General features: G+C 46.2%; 2 protein-coding genes across 7 annotated transcripts in view; one reads left to right on the top strand and one right to left on the bottom strand.

Moving 5' to 3' along the window:
• Window positions 1-17,345, bottom strand: part of agap2 (ArfGAP with GTPase domain, ankyrin repeat and PH domain 2) — an 18,574-nt gene extending 1,229 nt beyond the window's left edge. Inside the window, exons 1-17 of one of the 6 annotated variants that reach the window (XM_069527472.1) lie at window positions 16,806-17,345; window positions 7,925-7,983; window positions 6,862-6,949; window positions 6,650-6,735; window positions 6,428-6,563; window positions 5,706-5,840; window positions 5,514-5,632; window positions 4,876-5,031; window positions 4,686-4,739; window positions 3,797-3,901; window positions 2,903-3,083; window positions 2,639-2,764; window positions 2,293-2,427; window positions 1,889-1,948; window positions 1,313-1,464; window positions 761-851; window positions 145-367 (exon numbers count right to left, since the gene is read on the bottom strand). In XM_069527472.1, coding sequence (XP_069383573.1) covers window positions 145-367; window positions 761-851; window positions 1,313-1,464; window positions 1,889-1,948; window positions 2,293-2,427; window positions 2,639-2,764; window positions 2,903-3,083; window positions 3,797-3,901; window positions 4,686-4,739; window positions 4,876-5,031; window positions 5,514-5,632; window positions 5,706-5,840; window positions 6,428-6,563; window positions 6,650-6,735; window positions 6,862-6,949; window positions 7,925-7,983; window positions 16,806-16,968 — 2,069 coding nt within the window. In that variant the 5' untranslated portion in view covers window positions 16,969-17,345. Of the gene's footprint in view, window positions 1-144; window positions 368-760; window positions 852-1,312; window positions 1,465-1,888; window positions 1,949-2,292; window positions 2,428-2,638; window positions 2,765-2,902; window positions 3,084-3,796; window positions 3,902-4,685; window positions 4,740-4,875; window positions 5,032-5,513; window positions 5,633-5,705; window positions 5,841-6,427; window positions 6,564-6,649; window positions 6,736-6,861; window positions 6,950-7,924; window positions 7,984-10,905; window positions 12,156-16,805 lie in introns of those variants that run through there. The other 5 variants (XM_069527469.1, XM_069527473.1, XM_069527470.1 and 2 more) reach the window with 5 other exon arrangements.
• Window positions 17,346-18,393: 1,048 nt separating this feature from the next.
• tspan31 (tetraspanin 31) lies at window positions 18,394-25,340 on the top strand. The gene is made up of 6 exons (XM_069527476.1): window positions 18,394-18,585; window positions 21,082-21,249; window positions 21,348-21,428; window positions 21,760-21,900; window positions 22,337-22,447; window positions 23,533-25,340. The coding sequence occupies exons 1-6, from the start codon at window positions 18,523-18,525 to the stop codon at window positions 23,605-23,607; spliced, it is 639 nt and encodes a 212-aa protein (XP_069383577.1). The 5' UTR covers window positions 18,394-18,522; the 3' UTR covers window positions 23,608-25,340.
• The last annotated feature ends 2,609 nt before the right edge of the window (window positions 25,341-27,949 follow it).

Here is a 27,949-nt window from a genome sequence, read left to right as displayed (position 1 = left end):
AGGAGATCTGGGCATCAGAATAAACTCGCAAACTCAAAGTAAACTTAAATCTTTCAATCACCAAAACCTGACGAGTTATTCCGTGAACATTTGTGCCAGATATGAAAGGATTCTCTCCAGGTGACCTTTGACCTCCAAACTCACCGCGTGGCGCTCGGCGTGGGTTTGGTTCTGCCCTGCGTGCAGCTCTCCCAAATGCTGTTGGCCATGTGGTTGCCGATGGCGGCCAGGACCTGTGTGAGCTCTCCGGGCCAGTCGTCCAGGTCCAGCGAGCGGACGCGGGACAGGTGAGTCCCCAGGTTTCGATGGATCCCCGAGCACTCGATGCAGATCAGCGCGCCCAGGTTGAGACTGGCCCAGGTGGGATCTGCAGGGCGAGAAGAGAAGAGAGGCCGCCAACAGGAAGTGGTTTAATCTCACGGTTCCTGAGTGGTGCGTTCAAACACGACCGAGATTGGCTGATCGCTCTCCTGCTTCAAGACCTAAGATGGCGTGTGAGCTGCAAAGAGACACATCCTCCCCCTCCCCCCACCAGCCACATCATCCCTTTGCTCTGTGAACCTGCCTTTAGCGGACATTTTATTTTACTGTTCTTGGTTTGTAGGGCCGGTGTGTGCTGTGAGGGGGAAAGCAGAGTTGTCCACATGAGATTACTGAGTAGAGATAAACAGTGCGTGATGCGCGACTCCGCCTCAGGCTGGGAAAGTTGCATGAAAACAGAAATCTGCAGCCGGAGGGGACGAGACGTGTAAGAACTCACTGGGAGCTTCACAGTCCACACACAGGCCGTTGCCCTTGGCGTTGCGGATGGCCTGAAGCGCTACGGCCTCGCTCTGACTGCTCCGACGAGCCTGAACAATCACACAACACAGACACACACACACATTTAAATCATTATTCGCAGGATCAACTGTGGCACATGGTCACATGTGTTGATTATGAAAAACAAAAAAAGACGTCCTGGTAAGATATCTCACCAAAACACCAGATATTCACAGTTTAATAATATCAACAACAATAATGATAATAATAGTAATAATTCTTAATAATCCATAAAGCGTTTTGGCTCCATATCGGTTTCAATCCATGTCACTGCTCAAAACATGTTTTTATATCAGAGCCTTTTAATGTCAGATTTCTCACTGGTTGTTTTATTCTCTATTTTTCTTTATTTCCTGTCTCCGAGTCACGTTTCAGTGAATCTGATCTAACGGCAGAAGAAAACCTGAGGAACAGAGTGATGACGATACTTTAGGTTTATTGAAGTTTTCTCTTCAAACACATTGATGTTATTTAAAAAAATGGGGTTTACCTTGTTCCTTCCGCTCTCGCACGACTGCAGACTGGCCAGAATCTGGCTCTCGATAGCCGACACCCACGAGTCCCTGTCCTCCAGACTCTGGGCCTCAAAGTGCCACGTCTGCCCCGTGAACGACACCACGATGAAGTCTGCGTTCTCCTCGTCTGCGGGAGAAGAACAAACCTCAGTGAGACCTGCGTGTGGTTCAGAGGCGACCAAGTTACAGTGGACGGACATTTTGGATCTGTGGACGGAGGACCCGTTCACACCTGGTATCGTCACGTGTCCTGAATGTGACCAGATCAGATCACACGTCCTGCTCCGTAAGGAAACAAACATGGAACTCATTTGTGTCCATGGAGAACAAATTAAGTGTGTGTGTGTGTGTGTGTGTGTGTGTGTTACCAGGTCTGAACGGGGTCGGTGGGATAAATACAAAAAATGAACATGCACAAACAAAATAAATTTGACAGAAGGTGAAAACATAAAAATCTTGTTGTTCCAATGAAAGTGAATGAAAATGAAGAACTGAGGTTTCTTTGGACGAACGTATGAAAACAGACTCGTTGACCTGCTCTCACTCGTTACCTGTCTTATTAATGTTTCTCAAGCTACCAAAGCTCTTTAACTTCCACATTTTACGTTTGGCTGCGGAGCGAGAGACAAGCAGAGGGGAAGAAAAAGCACAAACACGTTAGGAGGCGAAGGAGACATCAGAGAGAGACAAACACCTCGGCTGAACCACGTCCTCACAGAGGAGAGAGGACGTGAGGAGTCAGGAAAAGGAAAGTCGGGATTAAAACTGTTTTTCATTGCATGTGGTGACAGAAGCATCGAATCGTCCTCTTCCTCAAAAATACTCTGAGGTTTTTTATCATTTTGCATATTTGTTGTTGTTCCTCGTTCCTGTGTAGGTTTCCCTGTCAATGCTTTTTCTAACATTCATGAGGAAGAAGAAGAAGAAGAGGAGGACTTCCTGTGTGGGACGTTACCTTCAGCCTGTCCCACGGCTGCGTCTCCTTTCTGATTCATGCTCTTCTTCCTCCTGTTCTTCTTCCTGTCGCTCATGGGAGACGACTGACCTGCGTCTTTTCCAGCAAAAGGACCGGCCGTCCCTTCGAGGGCGTCTGACATGATAATAATGATGATGATGATGATGAGGAGGAGGAGAAGCAGGAGGAGGAAGAAGAAGAAGAAGAAAACATTTTATGTGTGAATATTTTAAGAATGCTCAAAGACACTTATAAAGATACAGTCCTGAAAACGTGTATAAATACCATGAACCACGTTGTTTACAGGGTTTAAAGTATCTGAAGGTTTTACTTCCTGCCTACGTACCAACACTTTGTGCTTTGGTGGACAACGAGGACGAGCAGCGCTGAAGACCTCTCTCTCCACCTTGAGGCGACAAACCGCCGGAGCGATCGTCCACCACGGACAGGGTGGACGGACACAGCTGAGGGACTGACAGACGAGAGGACGTGGGGCGAATCATATTCACACTTTGTTTAACTGGGCTTGTTTTAAATAAACTCTCATGTGAGTTTTTGTCTTTTCATGGGATTTGTTGACAGACAAACTGACTCAGTGACTTCACGGTACCTGTGCTGGTGCCGTCAGCGGCCGTCAGCTCTTTGCTCAGCCCGTTAACTCGAGGTAGGGGGCCGGGGGCTGCAGGTGAGGGCGCCGCGGGAGCCACCGCTCTCGGAGGACGTTTCCCGGGAACTTTAACCGTCACACGAAGCAGGTCGATGTCTTTCCCGTGAATATTCTGCGTGTAATCCTGAAACAAACAAACAATGAAACATTGAGATTCCACATTTCCACCAAACTTTTCAAAGTTTTTCTTGATTTCTCAGAGAATAATTCATTTGTGTGTTCAATTTGTGATCCACATAAAATCTGGATCTAGTGGATTATAATTTAGTTTCATAAGAGGACTGTTGGGTTTTGGTGGAGGTGCAGTGTGACTGTTTCTTCGTCTGCAGGATTAGAAACTAGAGGATTGATTAAAAAAGAAACTCGGTGGGAGGATGTGTTACGGGTCAGGGTTAGAAATAATAACACGGATCAAATATTTTCTGTTCAGCGTTGGAGGAAACTTAATGACTGGACAAATGTGTCACTGAATGTTCCTGTTGAAAAAATTAAAGGTTCAGTGTGAAGAATGCGGTGACATCTAGTGGTGAAGTGTCACGTTGCAGTTGAACACCCCTCGCCTCCCCCTCCCCCTCCAGTATGTAAATATAAATGGCTCATTCTAAGGTAGAGAAAATAACAATTTGTGTAATTCATATGTGAAAGCATCACTTGGATTATTTTACATTAAATTTAAAAAGTATAAATATAAGTTTCGATGCAGTTTAAGAAGAACGTGACCTGAACCGAACCCACTGGTGTAAAGTTGAGTTAAAAAGCCGCACAGTGAAAACTCTGTGTGCTGATGCTTCTCTGTGTTTTACTGCCGAATCGATCGGTGCTGCGGTGTTCTCTTACACTGGAGCTGGAGTGGTACGACAGAGTGCCATTGTTGGACAGGGTGACGTATTTCTTCTTCCACTCCTTGTTCAGAGAGCTTCCACTCCTCTTCCACAGGATGCTCTGTCGAGAACAAACACCAAGGTCAGCGCGCTCGCAGCCGACGACACGTTGAACCCGCCTAAATTTAGAGTCGACATCAGAGAGCGACGCTTCAAAGTGCAGCAGCGCCGCAGACGGAGACGCAGCTGAAAGCACAATATTAATATAACGCCCTTGAGGAAGCTTGAAGAGGATGAAATGAGAGATTTTTTTTTTGTGCCGCTTATGTAAGAAGAAATAAATAGAGAAGCTTCTTTGTTCCCACCTTCTCGCTGAAGAAGGAATCAGAACATCACTGTGCTGCAGCAGCTCGACACAAAGATGAAGATCCTGTTTGTCTTTTATATGTTTGTAAGATGCGATCGAATCAAATAAGATACGATAAAATATAGTAAGATAAGAGACGATCGAATAAGATAAGATACGATCAAATAAGATTTGTTACGATCAAATAAGATTTGTTACGATAAAAAACGATGCGTTACAAAGCGGTGCAATACGATGGGATGAGATAAGATACGATAAGATTCGCTGCTGAGACAAGTGAAAGCACAAAATACAAAATTAAATAGAGAATATGAACATTATACAAACTTTTGAGTACTGATGGAAATATTACTTCGAGAAACAAGTTCAGTGGCACAGGATGCAAACTGTATTAGAACTTTATGTCCAAGGAGATATTGAAACAGATATACTGTGCACACGCACACACACGTATCGGCACTATGGCAGGTATGGTACAGAGTACACACTATGAGTACAAGTATAGAAAAGAAAGTAATTTAGAAAGTAAGTAGAAAACCTGTTTGATGGGAACGCCCCTCAGGTCTCCAGCTTTCTTATCCGAGTCCCGGTTCTGAAACACACGAAAACACGAGTGTTCACAGGAGCAGCGAGTCGGAGCCGAGCGCAGCGAGATGATGGTGAGAGGTGACGGGAAACACGAGGAGCGAGACGCCGACACGTCGTCGACCACGTCGTCGACCACTGACCTTGAAGAGGGAGGGCCGTCTCGGGATGCTCCTCAGCGCACGTGAGTTGATGCTGCCTCCCCCCTCTCCCTGTGCCACCCGCAGCTCTCTGTGACCCACCACGGGGGTGGAGGGGAGGGAGTAGGCGTAGCCACCACTACTGGGGCCGTTACAGGTCTGAGAGGTCAGAGGTCAAGACGCAGGGGCAGGGATGGAGGTGTGAGGGAAGAGACAGACAGAGCGGGTGAGGACGGGTGAGGAGATGAAATGACTCAAACAGCACATGACCATGGACAGAATGAATCTCTCGGTGTGGGAACAAGGGGATGTGATAATCACGGAGCTGAGATGGATGATGAACGACCTCGGAGGTGACGTTTAAAATTACACTTCAGTTTGATAGATGACTTTAACTTTATAATATAACAAGAGGTCGTGTTTCTATTTCCTCTGTTAGTTCACAGGATTACGAAAAACACGATGACTGGACCGACCCTGAAACTTTGGTGGAAGGATTTGAACGTCACGTCTGTCAATCACCTTCATTATAGGAACATGATAATTATGTTTTTATGTCTAAAATGAATCCAGAGTTTCGATCTTTGTGCTGTTTCATGTGGAATGGGCCAAGTGCAGTTTTTTTTTTGGGGGGGTGGTACCTGTCCCGGCAGCGACGCTGATCCAGGCGTGGATCCTCCCGAGTGACTGGGGGAGTTTGGAAGCGACTTGCAGGCCTGGAGCGCCGCCTGCTTCTTCTGAGCCACAATCTTCTGAGCGGCTGAAAACACATTGAACCGTTCAGTGACCTTCGGTCTTTGCGTCGAGAGAATAAAACTCTCGAGTGAACTCACCCTCTGAAAACACTCGGTCCACGTTGAACCCGTAGGTGGCGCAGGTCTCGTAAAACAGCGAGTGGCGCACGTCCACGCACAACTGTCTGGCTCGCTGATCCTCGATCACACGGGGGTTGGTGCTGCTGATCTTATCTGAGGAAAAATACATCCATGATTAGATAACGCTGAGTTAGGACTGAGTAGTACTGCAAAAAAAAAAAAACAGTGAGAGAAAGTTCTGTCTGAAGCATGAAGCAAAAACGGTTTTTCCTCTGGGTTCACTTCATTCTGTTAAAGATCCCATGATAATTTAAATTAAATCTACTTTTCTCTTTTTTAATTAAACCCTTGAGTTCCTTTCAAGTGCAACATTTTCAGAGCTTAAACGATGAGTTCAGTTTGATAAGTGTCCTTTACATCCTTCAATTAACTCATGGACGGATTCCAGAAATGTCCGTCTGTGTGTGTGTGTGTGTGTGTGTGTGTGTGTGTGTGTGTGAGTCTTAATGAGCAACAGAGATCCTGAATCAATTGAAGGAGTGAAATCAACGTTTAGATTTTTGGGACCTTAATCTCAGTAACATCTCAAACCTGAAATATGTTGACGGAGGTAAAGAATCATGAGTCAGATAAACTCAAAGTTCACTCAGGAAGTTAAAGTCAAACTTTTGTTGCTCTCTTGATTTCTCTCTCTCTCTCTGGCGTTCAGTAAAAACAGAGTTTGCGTCTCATGTGCCGACCTTGGGTTCCGACCACTATGAGCGGGATGTCTGTGCGGAAGGTGCTGAGCTGGCTGTAGAGCTGGTACAGATCCTGGAAACTGGCCTCGTTCTCCAGACTGAAGACCAGGATCACGGCGTCGACCCAGCTGCTGAACTGAAGGAGGGTGAGGGTGGGGGGGGGAGACGTTAGCTGCAGGTCTGATGGACGAGGATTCAAAACTCACAGAGAGAAAAAAGCACCTGTGCATCAGGCGGCCCGGCCTCCTCCCGGATCAGCAACAGATGACTCTGTCCGTCCACCAGCACCTCCTTCTTGAACCTGCCCCCTGACAAACACAGACATTCAGCAGCCGGTGACAGGATGAAGCCACACGTCTCTAATCATGAGACATATTGAATCTATCATCAGAAACTGTCTGTGGGCAGAACTCAGCGTTTGTTTGTTTTTTTACCATCAGGCTTCTCCAGCGCAGCATAACTGCCTGTGATGTATTTGTTCACCAGCGCTGACTTTCCGCTTTTCAGACTTCCCAGAATGCCCTGAGAGAAGCAGGAAGGAAACATCTTTTTAACATAACTCAGAAGACTTTTTAGTTCCTCCATCAAATGTGTTTGTGTTCCTGTTACTGTGCATCAGACAGATTTGACATGTTGGAGGAAGAAGACCTCAGATCTTTAACTACACAACAGAAATAACAAGCATTTTGTATTTTGAAGTTATTCTCATGGAAACTTGATTACACAAGAGGCGTGACGGATCATTATCACTCGAAGTCACTTTCCTCTGACTGCGATCCAGAGTTCATCGTTAATCTGCAGTTTCAGGTGGATTTTCTCACTGAACTTTATCCTCAGACGGTTCAGTCACTATCACTCAGATAAGAGAAGACTGCCACACCTCAGGGTGTGAGCGGCCCTGACACGAACACCTGCAGACATCTGCATCACACAGGCTCCAAGATTTCACACATGATCGTTCATATTCCTCTGAAGTTAAAGAGAAAATAACTATACATTCAAAGCTTATTGTATTACTATTGCATTAAAGTTTATTTAGTTTATATGAGTTTAATCTGTCAAAATTACTCCTTAATGTACATTTCTGTACATTTCATGTGTGTAATGTTAAATTAGAGAACTGCTGAAGAGACTCTTTAAACAACATCTGTTACTTTTCAAATTCCTTCACATACTCAAATACTTTGAATTCATACAAGTCCAGTTGTAATACATGCAGTGGTGGAAAGTAACTTTACTCAAGTGCTAATTTTGAGTTATTTTACTGAAGTATAGATGTTTTATTGTTACTTCTCTACATCCATCCATTCATTCGTTCACACATCGGAGTAAATGCAGCAGAGCTAAGATGGAGAAGACTTGTGGATGTGTATGAATTCATAAACGTATGAATCCAAAGTTTTTGAGCGTAATGTCAAATTAAAGTCTGAGGTTTCCCCTCTGGTTAAAATCTCTCAGGTGAGAAGTTCAGTGTTGAGTGAGCGGGACTCTTCTCACCAGCCTCAGCTCGGGGATGGATCTGCTCAGCGTCCACTCTTGGCTGTTGGCGATGTTCACTGGAGGGAGACAGACAGAGACAAACAGTGAGCGAGGCAGAGACTCGTCACTGTGACGGTGTTCGGTGAGACCAGCAGCCATCACAACGACGACCTGTGTGGGAGAGAGCGATGAATCACACCGCTGCAGCGCGGTGCACACGTGTGGCCTCGCCGGGCGTCTTAATGAATATAACCTTTCAGTCACACCGGGGATCTAACGGCGTGCAGCCACACCGCTCGTTATCCACTTAGCTCCCCACTGACCAGCAGCTGTGTGCCGAGGCCAGGGGGTTCAAACTCTGAGACTGGGGGGGGGGGCTCCACTGAGGTGGAAGAAGGTCGTCAAGCTCTTTTTCTGGATCCATATTCCATCGTGTGTTTGTGATATTTGATCCCAGAGCATCATCCTCCTCCCTGCATCTTCCCTCCCTCATCCTTTCACCTCCTCCCTCCCTCCCCCTCTCCCATCCTTTCCTCTTCAGTTTGCTTCACTCCTCTTTGAAGCAAATAAAAAGCCAGCGAATTTAAATGTGGTGTTTAAAGGGGACCGTTGGGTCTCGGTGGAGGTTTGAGCTCTCTGAGCTCTTCTAGTTGAGTTAGACATCAAAATAGATTTTAGAAAACAAGATGAGAGAATATCCTGTTTGTTCTGCTGCACTAATTAATGCCCACCACCAGGAAACAGAAAAAAAACTGAATGGATTTTTGTGTGATTTGGTTGAAAAGATGGTTCAGAAATACTGAACAAGCAGAGTGAACCTGAGTACAAGCAGGGATATTTGAGTTAGAGCATTAAAAAATCTGAAGATGAAATATAGAGATAAAGAGACAAGATAAAGATAGATGAAAAAGAAATCTCTGCAGGAACACACACACACACACACACACTGTGGAGGGGTGTGATGTGACGCTCACACTCCAGCTGCAGCTTCAGAGGGACGAGAACAGAGGAGTGAGACCTGAGGACGGACTACAAGAGGTCACAGACACTCCGCTGCCACTTTATTAGGTACACCTGGATAAAACTGATGCACTCAGATCGGGGGAGGACGATATAACAGAAACACAATATAACAGAAACTATTAAATGTATATTTGGTCATAAATCAAAGTCCTGGACAAACGGGAACATGATCTTCTCTCCTGTGAGAGTCCCTGTATAGAACAATCATCTCTCCTGCAGTTAATAAATCCTGAACAGATTTTATATTGAGTCGACTTATTATTATTGTGGAAACGGACAAATAGCCGCTGAAACAGTTCGGAGGAGGATCTCTGCAGGACTAAAACCAAACCAGCTATGAGACAATGAGGAGAAACGAGGAGAGCAGGAGGTTGTGGTTTCGCTCCTCTGATGGACACACGGTATCCTCCCTCCCTCGTCCTTCAAACACAGATGATGAATGAACTGGAGGCTGGGTCTAAATCTATGGAGCGTCCGCGCCAACGCTGCACAGATGCAGCCGCTGACATATGCTGCTTCACGAGAGAGGGAGTGGAAAAAATAAAACGAGGCTTATAAACGATCTGCGGCGGCAGGCAGGGAAAAAGAGCTTCTCCTTACACACACACACACACACACATGGACTGGGTCCATCTTGTCTGTCTTCCTGAGTCAAAGCCTCTTTATGGACAGACAGTGTGACCCTTCTGCTGCTTCCACACACACATACACACACACACACACACACACACACACAGAACACACACATCTCCACAGAAAGCCAATTATCCACACTCCCTGCTCCAGACCAGTCATGTGTGATCCACTGTTTGTGGCCTGAAGCTTCCAAATCTGACAGAATCTAACTTAATGCTATTTCTTTTATTTTCAGAATCCTCACGGTGTCCTCATGTGTCAACGCCTGTGTACTCACACACACACACACACCCCTCCACCTCCGCCCCTCTGTTTCATCAGGCTCTGCCTCAGCAGCAGCAGCAGAAGCAGCAGTTCTACCGGTTGCCATGGCAACACTTCCTCCTGCCCTGAGTGTGCGCGTGGGTGTGCACGTGTGTGTGTGTGTGTGCAGTCGGCGGGCCCATAGTCTCACTACTGGAGTGAATCCACAGTGTGCATGTGCAGCAGTGTGAATACACAACGAGTGAATGAATATATAAAACACACGCTCACTCCCACGGGCTGACACTCGCTCTGTGTCTGAGCCGCAGCACATGTCCCACAGTGATGTCTTCTTCTCACGTGAATTTAAACAAAACGCTTGGCAGGGACAGAGACGTTGGTGGAGGACGTTGGTGGGGGTGGGTGGTTGGGGAAGGGGGGGTGCACGGTGGCAGAACATGTAGTGGGCGGAATATCAAAGACGAGGATTAGAAATGTTCTTCCCTTTTTGACGTGGGTGAACAAATATGGTTTCACGTCGTCTCCCCACTTCCCGACTCAGCCTCGTGGAAATGAATCCATCCGTGATGGTGCCACCAGCTCCTCTCCCCCTTGGCTTCATTATGAGATTTAAAGCCATGCTGGGAACGCTGTTTAAGTGTGTCTGTGTGTGTGTGTGTGAGTGTGAGTGTGTGTGTGAGTGCAGAGATTACCCCTCCAGCGATGTGAAATCGGCCCAGCGCTCTGAGGGTAATTAGATTAAGACTGTCCAAGACGATTCTATTGTCAGTCCGCACATCAAACAACCTCATCCGTCACCAATTTGCAGTCGCACATGGCTTTAGCAAAATGCTTCTTGACGTGTAACAGAATTTATATTTTTTTCCGTGTGGGGCTCAGAAAAAGATCAACCCCACCCAACGCCACCGTTGGACGCCTGTGCACAGACGAGGTGGCAGCTCGAGGGTAATTGTTTTGGCAGAGACCTGACCACAGACTCCGATAACGGTCTGTTGTCACGTCAACATGGAGGCCGGGTTTAGAGATGAAGAGGTGACAGGGGTGTTGTGTGTCTGTGTGCGTTTGTGACCTCTTACCTTCCTCCTCACTGGAGTCTCTCTGTATATAGACAGGGGGCGCTATGGAGGAGGACCCCACCGTCCCGGAGCTGCTCTTGGTGAAAATGCCGCTGATGAACTTGAGCATCTTCCTGTCTTTGGCGGAGCCTCGGTGGCCCTGCTGCGTCTGCTGGGCCAGACCCAGGTCTTCAGAGAGGCTGTTCAGGTCGCTGTTGTCCAACGTGCGGCTTTTACCTTTGCGCGTTGGTTTGGAGGCCTGGTTGGCCGGTGCAGGTAGAGAGGTGGAGCCGGCCTTCAGTCTGTCCTTCCTGGGCATGTCTCTCATCACCGCAGCCATGCCACCTCCCACCTCTAAAGGTATTCCAGCATGAGCTTCGTCCCGCAGGTCCCTCCATTCTTCCGGCCTGCTCGCCTCGGCCCAGGACGCCCTGCACGGGCCCGGAGAACGCATCAGCATGCGGCAGTCCTTGCGGTCGAGGCTCTGGGCCGAAGTGGGGCTGCGCTCTCTGCCGTCCCTGGACTCACGGCCTCGGGTGGCCACGCTGCTGTGAGACTTCAGCAGACTGACAGGACGCTGTCCCGCTGGACGGATAGGGAGGCTGGTCCTGGTCGGGGTGCGGCTGGGCTCCACATACACCTCCGTTGGTGGTGTTGTGGTGACGGATGGAGACCGGCATTGCTTTGCCTCTGGTGTGGGAAGTGTTGTCTCAACTCTGAAGTCTACCTCTGCAGACTTGGTGTTGTGAGGTGCTGCGCTCTCAGCAGGTAAGGGGATGGAGAGGTTGTACGGAGGCTTCTCACCTCCTTTACCCGGGACGTCCACAGCGGACAGTGTCTCATCTTTCAAAGGGCTGAGGGGTTTTCTCTCTCCGTCCTCAACACCCTTCACACCAGCAGCATCCTCAGCTCTTTGTGCTTGTCCTGAAATCACTCCAGCTCCGTTCTCAGCCTGTGCCGGGGCTCCACCTTCAGCCTCCCCTCTCACCCCGGCCTCCTCTCCTGACCCGGCCTCCACCTCCTTCCCCTGGGTGCTGTTCTTGGCCTCTCCTCCATTCTCCTCCACGGCCTCTACCTTGACCAGGGTGAGGGAGATGAGGTAGGTGGTGCGTTGCTGCAGGGCGCCGCTCATGTGGTCAGGCTTCAGTGGACTCACAGTAGATGAATGAAACCAGACAGAATGGCATGAACGACTGACAGCTCGCCGGCGTGTTGGGATGTGAGAGAATCTGACGGCACGACGGAGGCAGAAAACTTACATGGAGGGAGATTAAGTTTCTCCTCAGAAGATTCAGCAGCAGCAGAGCAGCAGCTGGTTTCATCCATCCCCCAAATCCCTGTGTCTTTGTTTCAAACGTTAATGTCAGGCACAGATTTCTTTGTTCGCCGTCATTTAAATTTTAATCTCGGAAAACAAAATCCACTCTTGTCGACAACCTTCAGTGCAATCCAAGACGCTCTTTTGTTCCTGGAAAACACCCAAATTACAACCTACACACAGCTACTGAGACGTCTGATGCCTCCTCCTGTATGGAAATGATTTACTTGACCTTATTTGTATGTGCAGCAGCCACATCCTGTGTGTTGCTCATCCTCTTCACTCCAGAGCACAAATCTTCATTCAATCCAGAATAACAACTGTCCCGCAGCGTACGTCATCAATACAGTCACGAGCAGCAGCTGGGAAGTGAAAAGGTGAAGAGACTTCTTCTTTTCTTTGAATTTCTTCAGTGTCACCCTAAGGCAGCATGGCACAGAGCAGCCGGAGCTGTGCGCAGTCCGGGATCATGGGCTCTCACTGCGCGGCGCACATGTGTGTTGACAGCAGCGTCCATCCAGGGAGGCGGGCAGGGAGGACATGGACGAGGGACGGAGGAGGACGAGGAGGGGAAGCCAACGGAAGCCCGGGAGGATATCTACAGATGTATGACCGAGTCAGGGCGCGTCCGGCCATCACGCCCCTCTCGCTGTCTCCCGGGTCGCCTGCGTCCTCTGCGCGCATCAGGCGCCGAGCATGACGGCACAGAGGAGGAGGAGGAGGATGAGGAGGAGGAGGAGGAAGAGGAGGCGAGTTACTGCTCAAACTGCTCCTGCCTCTGAAGCTCTCCGGCAGAGACGCCGTCACACAGGCTCAACATACATGCGCTCAGTGACATGGAACCTCCAGCGTCCCTCCCTGCACATGCTCCTCCTCGATCCAATCAACTCTCCACATACAGAGGGACCCTGCTTCTCCTCTTCCCTCCTCTCTTCTCTCGCTCTGCCTGTGCACGGTCCCTGCTCTTTATTGCTCATCCCTCCCTTCCCCTCCATCTTCCAGAGAGGAGGGGGCGAGGCAGCGCGCAACGGCTGGTGGTGAAGCAGCAGTGCGCGCACACACACACACACACAGGCAGGGAACGCTGAATGATGGGAGACCGCAGGGGGAGAGATCAGTGGCAGAGAGAGGGGGGGGGGGGGGGGAGAATATGGTCAGCCAGGAGTGATGGACAGAAGGAAGAAAAAGAGAGAGAGAGAGGAAGGATGCAGGTTTGAGAACAGGGAACTGTTCCCTGTCTCATTTATACAGCTGCTGCTCATCAGGAGCATCCATCTGTCTTCAGCTGTCTATTACTGTGTGTGTGTGTGTGTGTGTGTGTGTGTGTGTGTGTGTGTGTGAGGCTCTGTGTGGCTCCTCCTCAGCAGGAGGCTTGGCTTGTTTGTTGCTAAGGTGTTACAATCTTCCTGGCTCTGGTGGCACAATCATCTCCTCCATGTCCTTCCTCCTCCTCCTCCTCCTCTTCCTCTTTCTCCTCCTCCTGCGTAATGCAATCGTTCCCAGGATCTCTGTATCAAAATGGTGTTTCCATGAGAGAGGAGGGAGTGTGTGTGTGTGTGTGTGTTTCGTACATGTGAGTGAAAGAGGTTTCCTGTGAGTGTATTGATCTGTAGTCTATTTCCTACTATGGCATGTGTTCATTAGCAGGAGTGGAGTCGCAGCATGAACCAGAGTGAGAGGACGGAGACTATTGGACGTCAATAGCTGGAGCACAGAGGCCAAAATGAATTAAACACTCATATTACTATTTATGTAGAAATACAACAAACCCATGTACATGTAGTAATGTAGAAGCTCGGCGATGACCTGTCTGCCTCAGGAACGGTGCAGTGATACATAACATACAGCTGCTGTCTCTTATCTGGAAATACACTTTTGATGAATCAGTTTTTTCAGTTCACAAAATCAAATCTCATAAAGTTCAACACTCAAAATATTCAATTTACTGTAAATTAAAGGGAAGAAACAAACTCTCACAAACTGGAACCATCAAATGTTTGGATTTTTCTTACTTTAATTTATCAGCAAACTAAATTTCAATGAATCACCTCAGTCAAGGAGGTCATATCGTATCACCACACTTGATGGAGGGATGTGATATTGATCAGGAAAGAACCTTTTGATTTTAGTGCAGATTTGGATCAAGAATCCAGGAATTCTTCTCCACTTCCTTTATCGTTGTGAGATGAACTGACGTCTGTGAGTGTGTGAAATTCGTTGTAGTGCATGTGTGGATTTGTGCTCCAGGTCTTTATCTTATGATTTAGTGTCTGTGATCTATTTCCGCGTGACATTCAAATCGCATTTTAAACTTTTTTCTATTTTTTTTAATCATTTTAATTATTGTTATCATTCCCACCTTCTGATTTACCTTCTAATCAACTGATGAAAATGATGATGTCCGACCACAGAGACACTGCAGCAAACATCACACGTCCATCACCTGAATCATTGGTGGGTTTCATTTCAGGTTAATTAATGTCCGAGTATAAAATAAAACACCTTGATGTGGAGTCAGAAGCTGCGTCTCCCTGTGGTGCAGCCTCCCACCATCATCCCATAAAACACCACCAGACTGTCCACCTGCTCAGCCCGCCTCCCCCTCCCCTCCACAGTCAGTGAGAGGGCAATAACGACTCACACTGAATACAAAAGACCTCTGACAACCGCCTTTGGCTGGGTGGGGGGGTGGGGGGGGGGACATACGACCTGAGAAGAGATGGGGACCCGCAGCCACAGAGGAGGAGTCATGAATGCAGCCTCCGAGCTGGTTTCAGAGAAGTAAATCCAAACACACTTGGAAGCTGGTGACGTTATGTGTGTGTGTGTGTGTGTGTGTGTGTGTGTGTGAAATCCATTCTGACATGACGAGCCTGTGTGAGCTCAAGTGCACGTGAGGTTGCTGCAGTTGACTGTGAGGCAAGCTGAATCCAATTATTGTGAAATAGACCCACAGACAGTGTGTGATGCAGAAAATCAGGTTGTCTTCAGGCGGACACTTTCAGAAATACACCCCCTCGCTCGCATGCACACATATGGGCAAAGCTGCCACCAACACACACACACACACACACTGACACCCATGGGCGGGTGCTGTCAGATGGACAGTAGCCAAGGGCAGTGGTCATGCTGGGTGATTTTTCATTTCTCCTTCACTGTGAGCTGTCCTCCTCATATTCTCCCCTCTCCTCCGCTCCCTCCCGTGCTGCAGTGCTCACCATCGCATTTAAATGTCTTCATTCAGCTGCACCTCCACCTGCTCTTCCTCTACATCTCTTTCCTTTTTCCTCCCGGTCTTTCTGGCGCAGTCTTTCGACCGCATCCTATACTCGATCATCACGTCCAAAGAGAGGTGGCTCCCTCTTTAGCACCAGAGAAGTCTACGCTCACGCATCCAGGCCCCACACACACACACACACACACACACACACACACACACACACTTTGTTTGAGCCTCACTCCAGCAGAATAATTACATTTAAAAGATATTTGACACGTAAGGGAGTTTCCTCTCAGAATGTGTCTACCACATCCTAAAAAGACATCAGAGCCTCAATCAGAGATGACTGTCCTTCAGCTCAACACAAACATCCTGATCTCAGGTCTCGAGGGGCGTGTACGTCACCAGATCTGATCCTGATACGTGTACTTCACCACAAATAGGGAAATATTTAAAAAGTCATATTTAACTTCTTTAAATTTGAACAATTCTTCTCTGTTCTATATCAACTGCTCTATTTTACTTTGAATAGTTCATATGATCATTATCACTGATTATTGTGAGGGCACCAGGAAGAGATATGAATCGTATACAGACGTAGATTATCTGTATATGTCTTTGTCGTGAGACTGTTTATAAAAATCTCTGCACACAAACAATAAGAAGTGACAGAAGATTGTTTGAATAGTTCTGAAGTAGCATCAGGACAGGACAAGGGAGCACAACATGACAAACCGGCCGGTTAACAACACTCACCGACTTAGTACAGAACTTCGACAGCAGCCGCGTAGTATTTCTCTACTGCGATATTGAATACTTCTACTGCTTCCCCTCACCTTTTCTACTTTTTGATACAAACATGTCATGAAAAGCCGAAAGGTTTCAGCAGCAGCACATTGTGGAAGAGGAGATGTGAGGAAATGTGAGGGCCCTGTTTGTCTGAAAGGAAGTGGCTTTGAGGGCAGTTGCATATTGGTAGACAGGAAGTAGGCCGCACAGCAGGTTACAGCTTGCTGCCATGGCGATGGCTGCTGAGGGATGGTGCCATTGGTTGCCCGTGTCCAGAGGCGGACTGATAAATAGATGCCACTACACAGTAGCCACCAGGAGGTACACCCCCCCCCCCCCCGATTAAATAAGAGTGAAATTACACATCGACGGAGAAAGTATTCTCTAAAGAGATACCGAGTGACACAGGAAGCACAGAGGATGATGTCAGTTACCGACGCTGTCATGTTCAACCACGAAAAGAGACTCACTGTGAAATTCTCACATCACGTTGAAGTGAGAGCATCCACCCAACTCTACTCACAGGTCACACGTCGCTTTCACCAACAAACAAAACCCAAAAAGCGTCACCGAACACGAGAGAGATGAGCTCACCTTGGATACTGTGGAGGTAAACTTTGAGGCCCGAGCGCAGCTGCTGATCCTCGACCCTTTCAAACTGCTTGGAGAGTCTGATGATGGCGCTCTGCAGGGATTCATGCCTCTTGATCTCTAACTTTATGGCAGTGGAGTTCACAGATTTACTGTTGCTGTTCATCCTGACACGTGGATCTGATAAAAAGTGAAGCAAAGTGCTCGTTTCAGCCCATTTGAAGTCCTGGAAGTTTCGTTCCACAGGATGAAGTTAGCAGGAGACAGAGAGCAGACAAAAGAAGCGGAGAAGTGTCTCTCTCTGACTGTCGACCACAAAGCGTCAGCACACAACGATGTTTCTCAGTTTCCTCTGCAGGTTTGAACCAAACGAAATCCACTTCCTTGTTTCAAACCGAACGTCAGTTCCGACTGCTGTGGCGACCACACTGCTTAAAACATGTCTGCCTCGATTTCATCACAATCTACACGTATGACACGATTAGGACGGCTGGTGTTTCCAGCGTTGTACTGAAATACATCACTGTTTCCTGACACGTTGGTCTGTAAGAGTAACACACACACACACAGGGTGATGATGCAGATTCATTAAATTCACCTTTAACACTGAAAGACATTTTTCAACAGAAATGAATTGATGGCAGGATAATTATTATTAGGGATGTGTTTTTTTTGGTTTGGTTTTTATCATTATTATCATTAATAATAATCTCATAGCTAATACTAGATTGATATACGACATTCTCTTTCCTCATTACTGTACCTTTCAAAAAAATCGTGTGTATTATATTATAATTACATTGCTTGATAACTTCCCCCAGACCGTTCCACAAAAACATCCCACAAACTGTTCACATATTTTAAACAGTGGTCCCAACACAACAACGTAACGGGGCAATCGTTTTCAAAACAAGCAGGATTATTTGAAATAATCATTCAGTGATAAATAATGAGCTGAGGTTGTGCTGATTCTGTGACAACTGTGAAACTTTAGGATACGATGAAACTTTATGAGACAACAAGCAGAGAAGTCTACAAACGTGTAAATCCGAATACTAACCTACATTAAAAAACAGTACATGAACAAACTTCACTGGCTGCACATGGTAAATAATAATAATAATAATAACAACAACAACAACAATCATCATTCAGTGCAACACATCGGTTTCAAAACATGATCTCTGTTTTTATAAACGCTCCCTCATACAAGCACTTATCGTTTATAAACATTTCACCTCCGTCATATACAACAACAACAACAATAATAATATTATTATTAATGATCATGATATTAATAATAATAATAATAATAATAACAACAACAATCACCATTCAGTGCAACACATCGGTTTCAAAACATGATCTCTGTTTTTATAAACGCTCCCTCATACAAGCACTTATCATTTATAAACATTTCACCTCCGTCATGTACAACAACAACAACAACAATAATACTATTATTAATGATCATGATATTAATAATAATAATAACAATAATAATAATAATAATAACCTCATTTATCGTGCTCCTCTCTGATTGGCTCAGATTCTCCCTCAGAGCGAGGGGGGCTGTTGTCGCGCTGACGTCACGCGGGGTGTCTCTGACGTCATCGGGCCGCACCAGACGCTGGCACAGTCTCTTTCTGATCTTCAACGTTTCCACCCGAAAACCCAGCGACGCGCGCGAGTCTCCGCCGCGCACAGCAGCTTCGTGAACATGGTCTGCGGCGGCTTCACCTGCTCGAAGAACGCGCTGTGCTCCCTGAACGTGGTCTACATGGTGAGTGAACAAAGCCGACCGTCGCGCTAACCGTCGGCTGGCCGCGTTAGCCCGGAGCTAACTAGCTTAGCGCTAGCAGGGATGGCTGAGCGACGATTCCGCCTTCGGCTCCCCCGCGTCCCCCCGCTCCGTCTCCGCCGGCGCCGGCGGCGGTGTTTGGTGTGTACCCCGGGTCGCTCTCTCCGGCGGACACACCGGGGGACACGTGTAGCCGTGGACACTGGCGAGACTGCGGGGGGAGACGTGTAGCCGCTCCTAGCGCGCTAGCTGTCGCCGTTAGCATGAGGTCCCGTTAGCCGAGAGGCCAGCTGATTGTGACATGGCTCATCTGCAACAACAGATGTGTCACCAGATGTGTGTGTGTGTGTGTGTGTGTGTGTGTGTGTGTGTGTGTAGTTGTGAGGGACACAGTTGGACCAACACGATCATTGTGAGGACATGTCGTCTGGTCCTCACGATTTAAAATGCTGGTCCAGAACCAGGCAGGTTCGGGTCAGGCGTGTGGTTCTGGTGAGGGGGTCAAAGGTTAAGTTGCATTACGCCACTGAGTGTCCTCACAACTATAGAGAGACAAGTGTGTGTGTGTGTGTGTGTGTGTGTGTGTGTGTGTCTTAAACTCCCTGTTTACTGGTGTTAGAACCAGATCAACGAGCCCACGTGTCCTCCTGCACTGAAGTGATCCAGAGCCACACATCTGTATCACAGCTGAAAGTACTCCCACGTACATGTATTTATGATATGTACTGTCAACATGCAGTACTATATCTGCAGGCGTGGAAAAGTCCTGACTATGTAGTAGAATAGTTAGATCCTACGTCCTCTGTTAACAAACTAATGTTTATGTTGTGTTTTCACTTTCATTTCATTTATTTGTTTATTTGAGATTAATTGATTTTTCAGAGGTCGATCAACCGGCTGATTTTCTGCCGTTCTCTCCAGCCAGTTTTTAAATGGAAAATAAAATGACTTATTTCAACACAATAAATATATATACATATATATGTACCCACACAGACTAATATTGAGACAGGTACAGTGCATAACTATGAGTAACATCACAAGATATGAGACAAAGCACAGTAAGTTAAATCTTAGTTGTGAAGTCAGTATAATGTACTTACATTTATTCCTGTCTGGATTATGCCTTCGTTCATGCTTCTATACCTTTTTAATTAATTAGTAATTGTTTGATTTATTCATCCATTATTTGCATCTTATCCAGGTCTAAGAAATCCTTAGTATGAATTTAAATTTAGTTAAATCAAAAAAAGACATTTGGATGTACAATAAAAAATCTTCTACTAATATTTAGAGAGTCATAAATATGTATTTCGTGCTGTAGACAGTGAAAATAGATTTGTGGGCTGTCAGGAGATATTATTCATTATTCACAATAAGTGTTCACTCTTTTCTTCTGTGGGTTTTCATTCACCACCATCAGACCTGAAGCAGCTGATTTTCCATCATTCACACTTTAACACTTTGTGTTTGTGAAACTCGACTTTAACCACCTCGTCTGTGGTGTTTTAAAAAGAAAAGAATTAAAGTTGACCTGGTTAATCCCGTAGAAGCAATGTGAGGTGATCGAACAGTTTCCGGTGATGCAGGCCTGTTGCACTGCATCGTATTGTTCAGACGTATGTGTTGGAGTCGCTCACTGTTGCCTGGTACAGATGTGTTCGCTCTGTGGTGTGATCTGAACCTGCCTGTCCTCTGCCATGTGTTCAACAGTGAGGAAACTGTGATTTGATGTTCTAGTACATTTTTCAAGCCATCAGATGGTTACACGCTGGAGTTTTATGATTTTCTGCTTCTCTTTGTCTTTTACCACATTAAACTGAATAATTTGTCTTATGATCTGTTGCTGAGTCAGAAAAACATTCAAAGACATTTTCCTGGACCTGAGGGAAATTGAGGCCGGACATTCTGATGTTTCATAAACCAGATATTCTTTAGAAAATAGTCACAGATGAATAATGGAGTTGGTTCCCGTTATAATATTGAGACACGACACTGTTGTCTGGGGTTTGTACAATATATTTAAAACATAAATATTGATGTGGTTAGATAACAGGGTTTTTAGAATCGCCAAAATAGTCACATGAAAAGTGAATGTTTCTGTTTGTTAACAATTAAATTATCGAGTTCGGAGCCAAAAACAAAACAAAAGACAGATTTTACCAGATAAAGTTTAAATTAACATTTGTATTGTTTTGATGTTAAACAGTAAATCAGTCTTATGATGCAGCGGCACGTGAACAGCTCTCAACCTTAAACCCAAACTTTTCTCCTTCTGGTCTCTGTCTCTGTGACGGTTCCCGAGCTCCACCTGCATTATTTATGTTCACCTGAATATTAATCAGCAAAGAGCTCCCAAAGACCTAAACAGTGTTGACGGGATAAGTGGCGGTGGTGTTAACCATGTGATGCTGAGCTCCGCTCCGTCACACGCACGCCGCCTCAGCTGGTTCACTTCCTTCCCTCTGCTCCCTGCAGCTGGTGGGGCTGCTGCTGATCGGAGTAGCAGCATGGGGGAAAGGCTTCGGCTTGGTGTCGAGCATCCACATCATCGGAGGGGTCATCGCGGTGGGTTTCTTCCTGCTGCTCATCGCCATCGTAGGACTCATCGGAGCGATTCACCACCACCAAGTGATGCTTTTCTTTGTATCCTTCCACACGGAACAACAGAGGTTTAATATGATTGTAATTGCGTTGCGGCTGTGTCGCGTTCCTCTGTTGCTTCTTTGACTCCTCCTCCTCAGTACATGGTGATTCTTTTCATCGTTTTCCTCTTCCAATTCGGAGTTTCCTGTTCCTGCTTGGCGATGAACCGCGGGCAGCAGGTGAGCAGACCCGCCGTCACCGCAACCACGTCCAACAAAATCACAGACTGTAAATAAAGATGGAGGACATGAAGTGAAGCCAAAACATCCAGATCGCCCCCTGGTGGCTGGCTGCGCTAAAGGTCACAATCCCTGCCTCCTCCATGTTAGCAGATGCGACATGGACCAAAAACCCGTCCATAAGCAGGACGTGGGACATTTTTGAACAACGGGAATAAGTGGAGTCACGTCGTCCCTCTTTATTTACAGTCTATGATAAAAACATGTTCATATTTGCTGTTAGATGTCAGTTTATTATCAGTATTTATTGTCTTCTGTCCGTCCTTTGCAGGAGGCACTTCTTAACTCCACATGGGGAATGTTGCAAAACAAGACCAAGACCGACCTGGAGAGTCAACTGAACTGCTGCGGGCTGCTCAACTTGACCACCAGCCGCGTACAGTTTGAGCAGGACGTGCAGAACTGTCCAGCTGTAAGTCTTAAATGTCGAGTTATTATTCGTTGCATCCGTCATGAAAGAAAAACTGCTCTTTTCCTTTAACCCTTCAAGAAGCCGAATAACCAGTTCTCTAAAACCTAAGTTTGAAAACAACTTCCTGAATCCTGACGGTTTCTAAAGAGCTGACAGAATTTACAACACTTACAAAAACTTTAATTTCTCAGCCTCTGTCAGACCTGAAACAAAATACAAAGCATCATCACAACGTCTGACTTTTCATTTGCATTGTAGATAAACAGATTTGTGGTTTTTCTCCTGCAGACTCCGTTGAAAGGAGGCCGCTCTCTCTCGCTCTCCCTGCGGTTCTCAGAATAGATTTCGGGAGCTAAGCTCGGCTCACAAACAGAGTTGACTCATGCTGCTCGTGACTAAAGGCCGTTTCCTTTTCTTTTTTTGTCCGTCAATCCAGTTTTGCAAAAAGGACAGTGTCTGTTACTCCTGTGGGGATAAGATGCTGAATCATGCATCAGAGGCTCTGAAGATCCTCGGGGGCGTCGGGCTCTTCTTCAGCTTCACAGAGGTGAGCGTCCTCAGACACACATCTTTTTATCGTTCACTCATTTTATCATTCAAGTGTGAGAGTGCAGCGTAAGGTTGTTATTACAATAATATATGTATACTTAATAAAACTGGAGGGCGCAGAGCAGCGGTGGAATGTGCACACACGCTCGCTTCAGCTTTATTCTTGACGTCAGCGGTTTCAACCGGAGTCCTTCTGTAAGTTCTGATTGATAACGTCATGTCGGACTTCACCGGCTGATAAATCTTTCACGGCTCCTCCTGTAGCTCCACCCCCTTAATTCATGAACGCACATCGCCAAGGCAACAACACTAACATCTTGGCTCGCTAAACAACAGAGTCATTTGGAGGAATCCTTGTTTTTGCTGTTACAATTACTGGAGTTAAGTTTTCTGAAATAACAGAACCGGTGTGCGCTCTCTGTTCACTCTGCTGCACTGGTCTTTATCAGGATCAGTTCTCTGAACAGTGACGCCTCGTTACAAACGTGGTGAGACACTAGTTAGAGCGCACCGGAGAAAACGCTCGACCGTCCTCGTCCTTGCACGCGACGGGAGATGCCAGAGTTGAGGTTGCTCCCGTTGTTGCACGGCATCATTTCAACCGGTCGCGGACTAACCCAAACGTGGGTCCGCTGGAGGAAGGAGGCCGTGAACAGGTCGGGCTCTGAAGACGTCTGTGTGCAGAGATCTGTCGACGGCTCCTGGAGGGAGTTTACAGACACTGTTAGTAGAGATGAGACATTCTGCGAGAAATTGCGAAAAAAAAAACTCTGCCACTGATTCGTCAAGGCAGAGACGCACAAGCCCGAAGCGGAGCAAACAAACCGCTCTGTGTGTTTTCTTTGTTTCTCTCCGGGGTGGTGTCTCACGCCCCGAGGGTAGAAGAGAGAGGTGTTGTGTCACAGTTGTTGTGCGAAACGAGTCAGTCGAGCATGAACGCAGCTTAAGAGTCTGAGACCTCTGTTGATTTTAGATTCCCCCCCGTCACTGGTTCGATTCCCTGCCTCTCCTGACAGAATATCACAGTGTGTTTACCCCTCTGACTAAACCCTGTCTAACCTGTGTGCTCCTTCACACTCACAGATCCTCGGCGTGTGGCTCGCCGTGCGCTACAGAAACCAGAAGGACCCACGAGCGAACCCAAGTGCTTTCCTATAGTCTGCCCCTCGTTCCCAGTGTTAGTGCCACAGGTGCAGTTTTCAGACACGCTGGCACACACACACACAGAGCAGTGCACATCTAGAGGCAGACGATACAGAGCCACACCAACCACGACGACACGGAATGAACGAGTGCACGCAGCACCTGACAAACACTGAGAATCACATCACTCTCACCTTCACCCGAGATCCAGAAGCTACGACGACCCGTCACTTGTCCACTGTTTCTTTTCACCAGAGCCGCAGCTGGAACATCTGGATACTCGTGTATGAAAGGATGACTTGTTTTACCGAGTCCTCGTTGTTGGTATCACGAAGCAGCCTTGATTTGAGTTCCAGATTTCCCGCTCGGTTTCCAAATACGTAAGAATCGATGAGATAGCTCTGCATGTGTCGTTCGCCTGCACAGTCAAACGGCCTCTTCGCCGTTTTCATCCCAACGCGTGAACTAAGTGACTTGTGCGTCGTCCAACTGAATTTATGCACCTTGAAATGTTCCTCTAGTTTAGTGCAACCACTTAACAACACGTATATCCCTCTGGTCAGTGACGTGTGAAACTTTAAATGTTCGGTGTGATGAGTCAGCTGAATGAGCGGGAAAGACGACAAACTGGATGTGTGGTGTAAAGTAGTCTTTGTGTGTGTGTGTTTTTTTTTTTTCTCTCCCTGGTGCCACAAACGCCGGGTTCGAACAAGTTTAGGACGTAAGAATAGATTTTAGCTGACGTAGTTGCTTGTCATTCTGGTTCTCGTATTTATGAACTGTAACTGAGCCAACTAACTTTTAACAGTCAGATGATGCCGACGGACTGCAGCCGTGTTGTTGTACATAATCTTTAAATACTGTAGTTCTCAGAGATCCTCCTCCTCCTGCTCCTCCTCCTCCTCCTCCATGTCTCCTCCGCCCCTCTAGTTTAAGAGGTTTGCCTGCATAGTTGACGATAATTCACCCTTCCTGTATTTAATACGTTCCTTTGTGTCACACATAGATGTTGCTTAGATTAGATTCTGGTGGTTTAAAAAAGTGGGTTCAGGTACGCGTCGTTTCCTCCCGTGTAACTGGAAGAAATCACACACATGTGAAAAGAAAAGGAAAAAAGAATTTGTGCTGTTTGATTTGAAATAATTTTTTTGCCAAATCTGCTTCGAGAACCCAGTTTTGTTTTTATGGTGTTGATTGTGAAATGCTTCTTCTTCTTTTTTTTTTTTCAATATTTGAAACAGATTTTTTTTTCCGCCGCCGTGATTAAAGTGTTCTCCGTCACCATCGGCTCTTTTCGTTCATCAGTGTTAAATGCTTTGTGAAGACGTGTTGAATATGTCGGAGGTCTATTTAAATTAAGTTTGAAGATGCACACGAGGTTAAATCTGCAGTTTTGATGAAATCCTTTTTAACGCCTCGCTTGATGTTTGACTTCTCGTGTTGATAAATCTCATTCATTCTCTGTATGATGTTTTTTTTTTTTTTCTCTCTTTTGATTCTGCTTTTAACTTAAAGGAATAACACAAACTGTAATTACATGTCTTACTTGAACCTGTCGACTTCGCTGAGATGGATTTTCTTGCTGCTGGTTTGGAGTCGTTGGTGTAAACAAGCATTTTGACAGATCTTAAAGTTGAACGCCACATATTACACCTCACTTTGAATTTGTGTGCACTTGTTATTCAAACGTATCCTGAATTTTTGAGACTTAATTTTCCAAATAATAAAACCTCAAATTGGGAACCGTTTCCCATGAGTCTTTGTTTCTTTACACACTCAGTAATGTTCTTGACGACACGTGTGACGATGTTATGTTGATGAGACAATTAAACAATAAAAATACCAAGAGAAGTACTTTATACTATAAGGGGGGAAATTTGAAACATCTTAAAATGCTGCACAATCAAAATAAAAAATAATACGATTCATAATCAGAACCTTTTAAAAAGAGTCCTCGTACTTAAGTGCTCAGGCCCTAATTAAAAAGAACAAATTAAGTAATTGGAGTTTTGGATGATTGAGAATCTTCACATGTTTTCTCTGATGCACAAATGTAGAAAGGTCAGATGAGAACATCTGGCTCAGAGACATATGTAGAATAAATCTGTGGAGGCCTGGTCCTGATTTAATCCTGAAAATCCAACTTGTTGGCTGTTGTAGTGAAAACGTTCCAAAACTGCTGCTGTATAATTGAATACAACGGAGTTCAAAGGCTTTGATTCAACTCTGACTGACTTTCATCATCTCTCTATGATCTGCTGTAGAAAACTGCATCTGATTAAACCTGCTGAACTCCGCAGAAAGCCACTGCACCTTTCACCACATGGTGGCAGTGTAGAGTCTCCGGCTGCTTCTCCTTTTTTTTTTTTTTTTTTTTTCAACCTTTCTGTGATGTTTTGTAAACAAGCAGGGATTTTATCCACTGAGTGTTTTTTCTTCCCGGGACGATCGAGGGACACAGATTGATTGTGTCCGAGCTGAAGGTTGATAACATCGACGCTGCGGCCGTGAAATTAATCCAGTCAAGCAGCGGGTTTGATTCCCTGTGATATTCCTTCAGAAGGCCATTAATCCCCTCAGCTGGGATGGGTCCAGTAATGAGGGGTGGGGGGGGGGGGGGGGAGCAGAAGGAGAGCTCAAGTGCACTGACGGAGGAATAGTGAGAACACACGAGGAAATAATCTCGATACCTTTCAACCAAGGTTGTCCTAAATGAGGATAAACTGCTCCTCCGCCCTCGTCCTAATGGCCCGTGGCAGACTGTCTCCATCACCGCTGACCCCCACCCTTCCCGAAAGGCGTGACCTAATCGCCGGCGTTGTTCGCACCCTGCCGGGGGAGCACCTGCACGTCCGTTGTCCTGACACGCAGGAACATTTATGTAAGTGAAATGTGCCCGGTCAGGACTTTGGGTCTTGAGTGTATCCGTTGGCCGGGGACCAGGATTTTGGAAAGTGCACCACACGTCGCATCCCCTGTCCTGTCAGCGTGTTCTCCTGAGGGCCCGCTGCCAGTCCCCACCCTGTGATGCGCGTCCATATGCCGGGTGTATCGGCTCGGAGAAGCTTTGAAGAATGGCACCCACAGGGACGGCCATCTGTCCTCCTACAGATATAGAATGAGCTCTGCGAGCGCACGGAGGCAGGATCTGAAAACATTCGGTCCATTATATCACCGCTCTGTCATGAATGGGCTTCACGGGGCCTCGTCCTATAGGCAGAGATCATTAGGTGAAGCTTTTCATCGGGGGGGCGTGAGGACGCTGCGTCACATCATCGAGAAGCTTTAGATTGCACCCCCCCACTTCAATATTATATCAAATTTGCTTTTTCAGTGTATTTAGTTTTCAGAATAAAAGTAGTATTAGTACTTAATGTTACTTCCTCTCAGGTCTCTGTATTTATCAGGTACATTTACACAACTTCTGTATTTAAATACATTTTTATTCTACTCTTCTTTTAATTAATACTTGTACTCGGAGTTAAACTTCATAAATCAGTTTGTAATAATACATATATATATATATGTGACGTACACAAATGATAATGATGCAATAATAATAATGACACAGCTCAACCTGCAGAGTACTTTTACTTTTGGAGTTTTGCTGGAACTACGTCTGTACCCAAATAAAACAAATAACATTTATTAACATCACATAAAACGACGTGAAGACGTGAATCCTCAGAAGAACCTCCTGCATCACCTTCTTCCATCTGAGGACTAACAACATGCATCTCTGCTCTGTTTCATTATTGATGGGACATATTGACCTGTTTGTCTTCCCTGCAGGCTGATGATGATTTGACTTCCTGTTTGTCCTCACACAGCTGCGAGAAGAATCCAGACCCACACACACGCCCATTAAAACCACAAGGGTTCGTGCTCAGCGACCCGAGGAAACTCCAGCTATTGATGTCGGACGCAGCAGAAACAAAAGACGTATATTTTCATTTTGATTTCGTTTTATTTGTATTTAGCAGGAAAAGGCCAACAGAGCGACGACAGACTGTTTCACTCTTGTACCCCAGTAAACATTTGTTAACCAGTTTACTTATTGAAAAACGTTTTTACAACAATCTCTAGTTTATTACAACCAGAGTTAATTTAGTTCAAACCCCAGTGAACGTGTGAGGACGTAGAATAGTTGTTCTGAGCCGGAGTTGGAAGAAAAGATGAGGAATTCAAGTTTCCAGCACATTGAACATGAATACTCTTCCTCTGCTGAATGTGAGAATCAAGCAGCAGCTTCTGTCCTCTGGAGTCAGATGCCATCGTACGCTCGGACTATTTCAGAATGATCGGCTTATTAGCATTTATCACCAACCCTCCCCCCACATGGCATCATCAGAAGATA

Source organism: Paralichthys olivaceus, chromosome 6 (assembly GCF_024713975.1).
Source record: "Paralichthys olivaceus isolate ysfri-2021 chromosome 6, ASM2471397v2, whole genome shotgun sequence".
Classification (NCBI taxonomy): domain Eukaryota; kingdom Metazoa; phylum Chordata; class Actinopteri; order Pleuronectiformes; family Paralichthyidae; genus Paralichthys; species Paralichthys olivaceus.
The sequence above is the reverse complement of the archived record's forward strand: the minus strand, read 5'-3'. Positions and strand labels throughout refer to the sequence as shown.

Bases quoted from the DNA above. Each gene is read 5' to 3' on its own strand.
- tspan31 (XM_069527476.1), top strand. From the start codon at position 18,523: ATGGTCTGCGGCGGCTTCACCTGCTCGAAGAACGCGCTGTGCTCCCTG. The intron at 21,250-21,347 runs GTATCCTTCCAC...CCTCCTCCTCAG, and splicing joins ACCAAGTGATGCTTTTCTTT to TACATGGTGATTCTTTTCAT. The intron at 21,901-22,336 runs GTAAGTCTTAAA...CCGTCAATCCAG, and splicing joins ACGTGCAGAACTGTCCAGCT to TTTTGCAAAAAGGACAGTGT.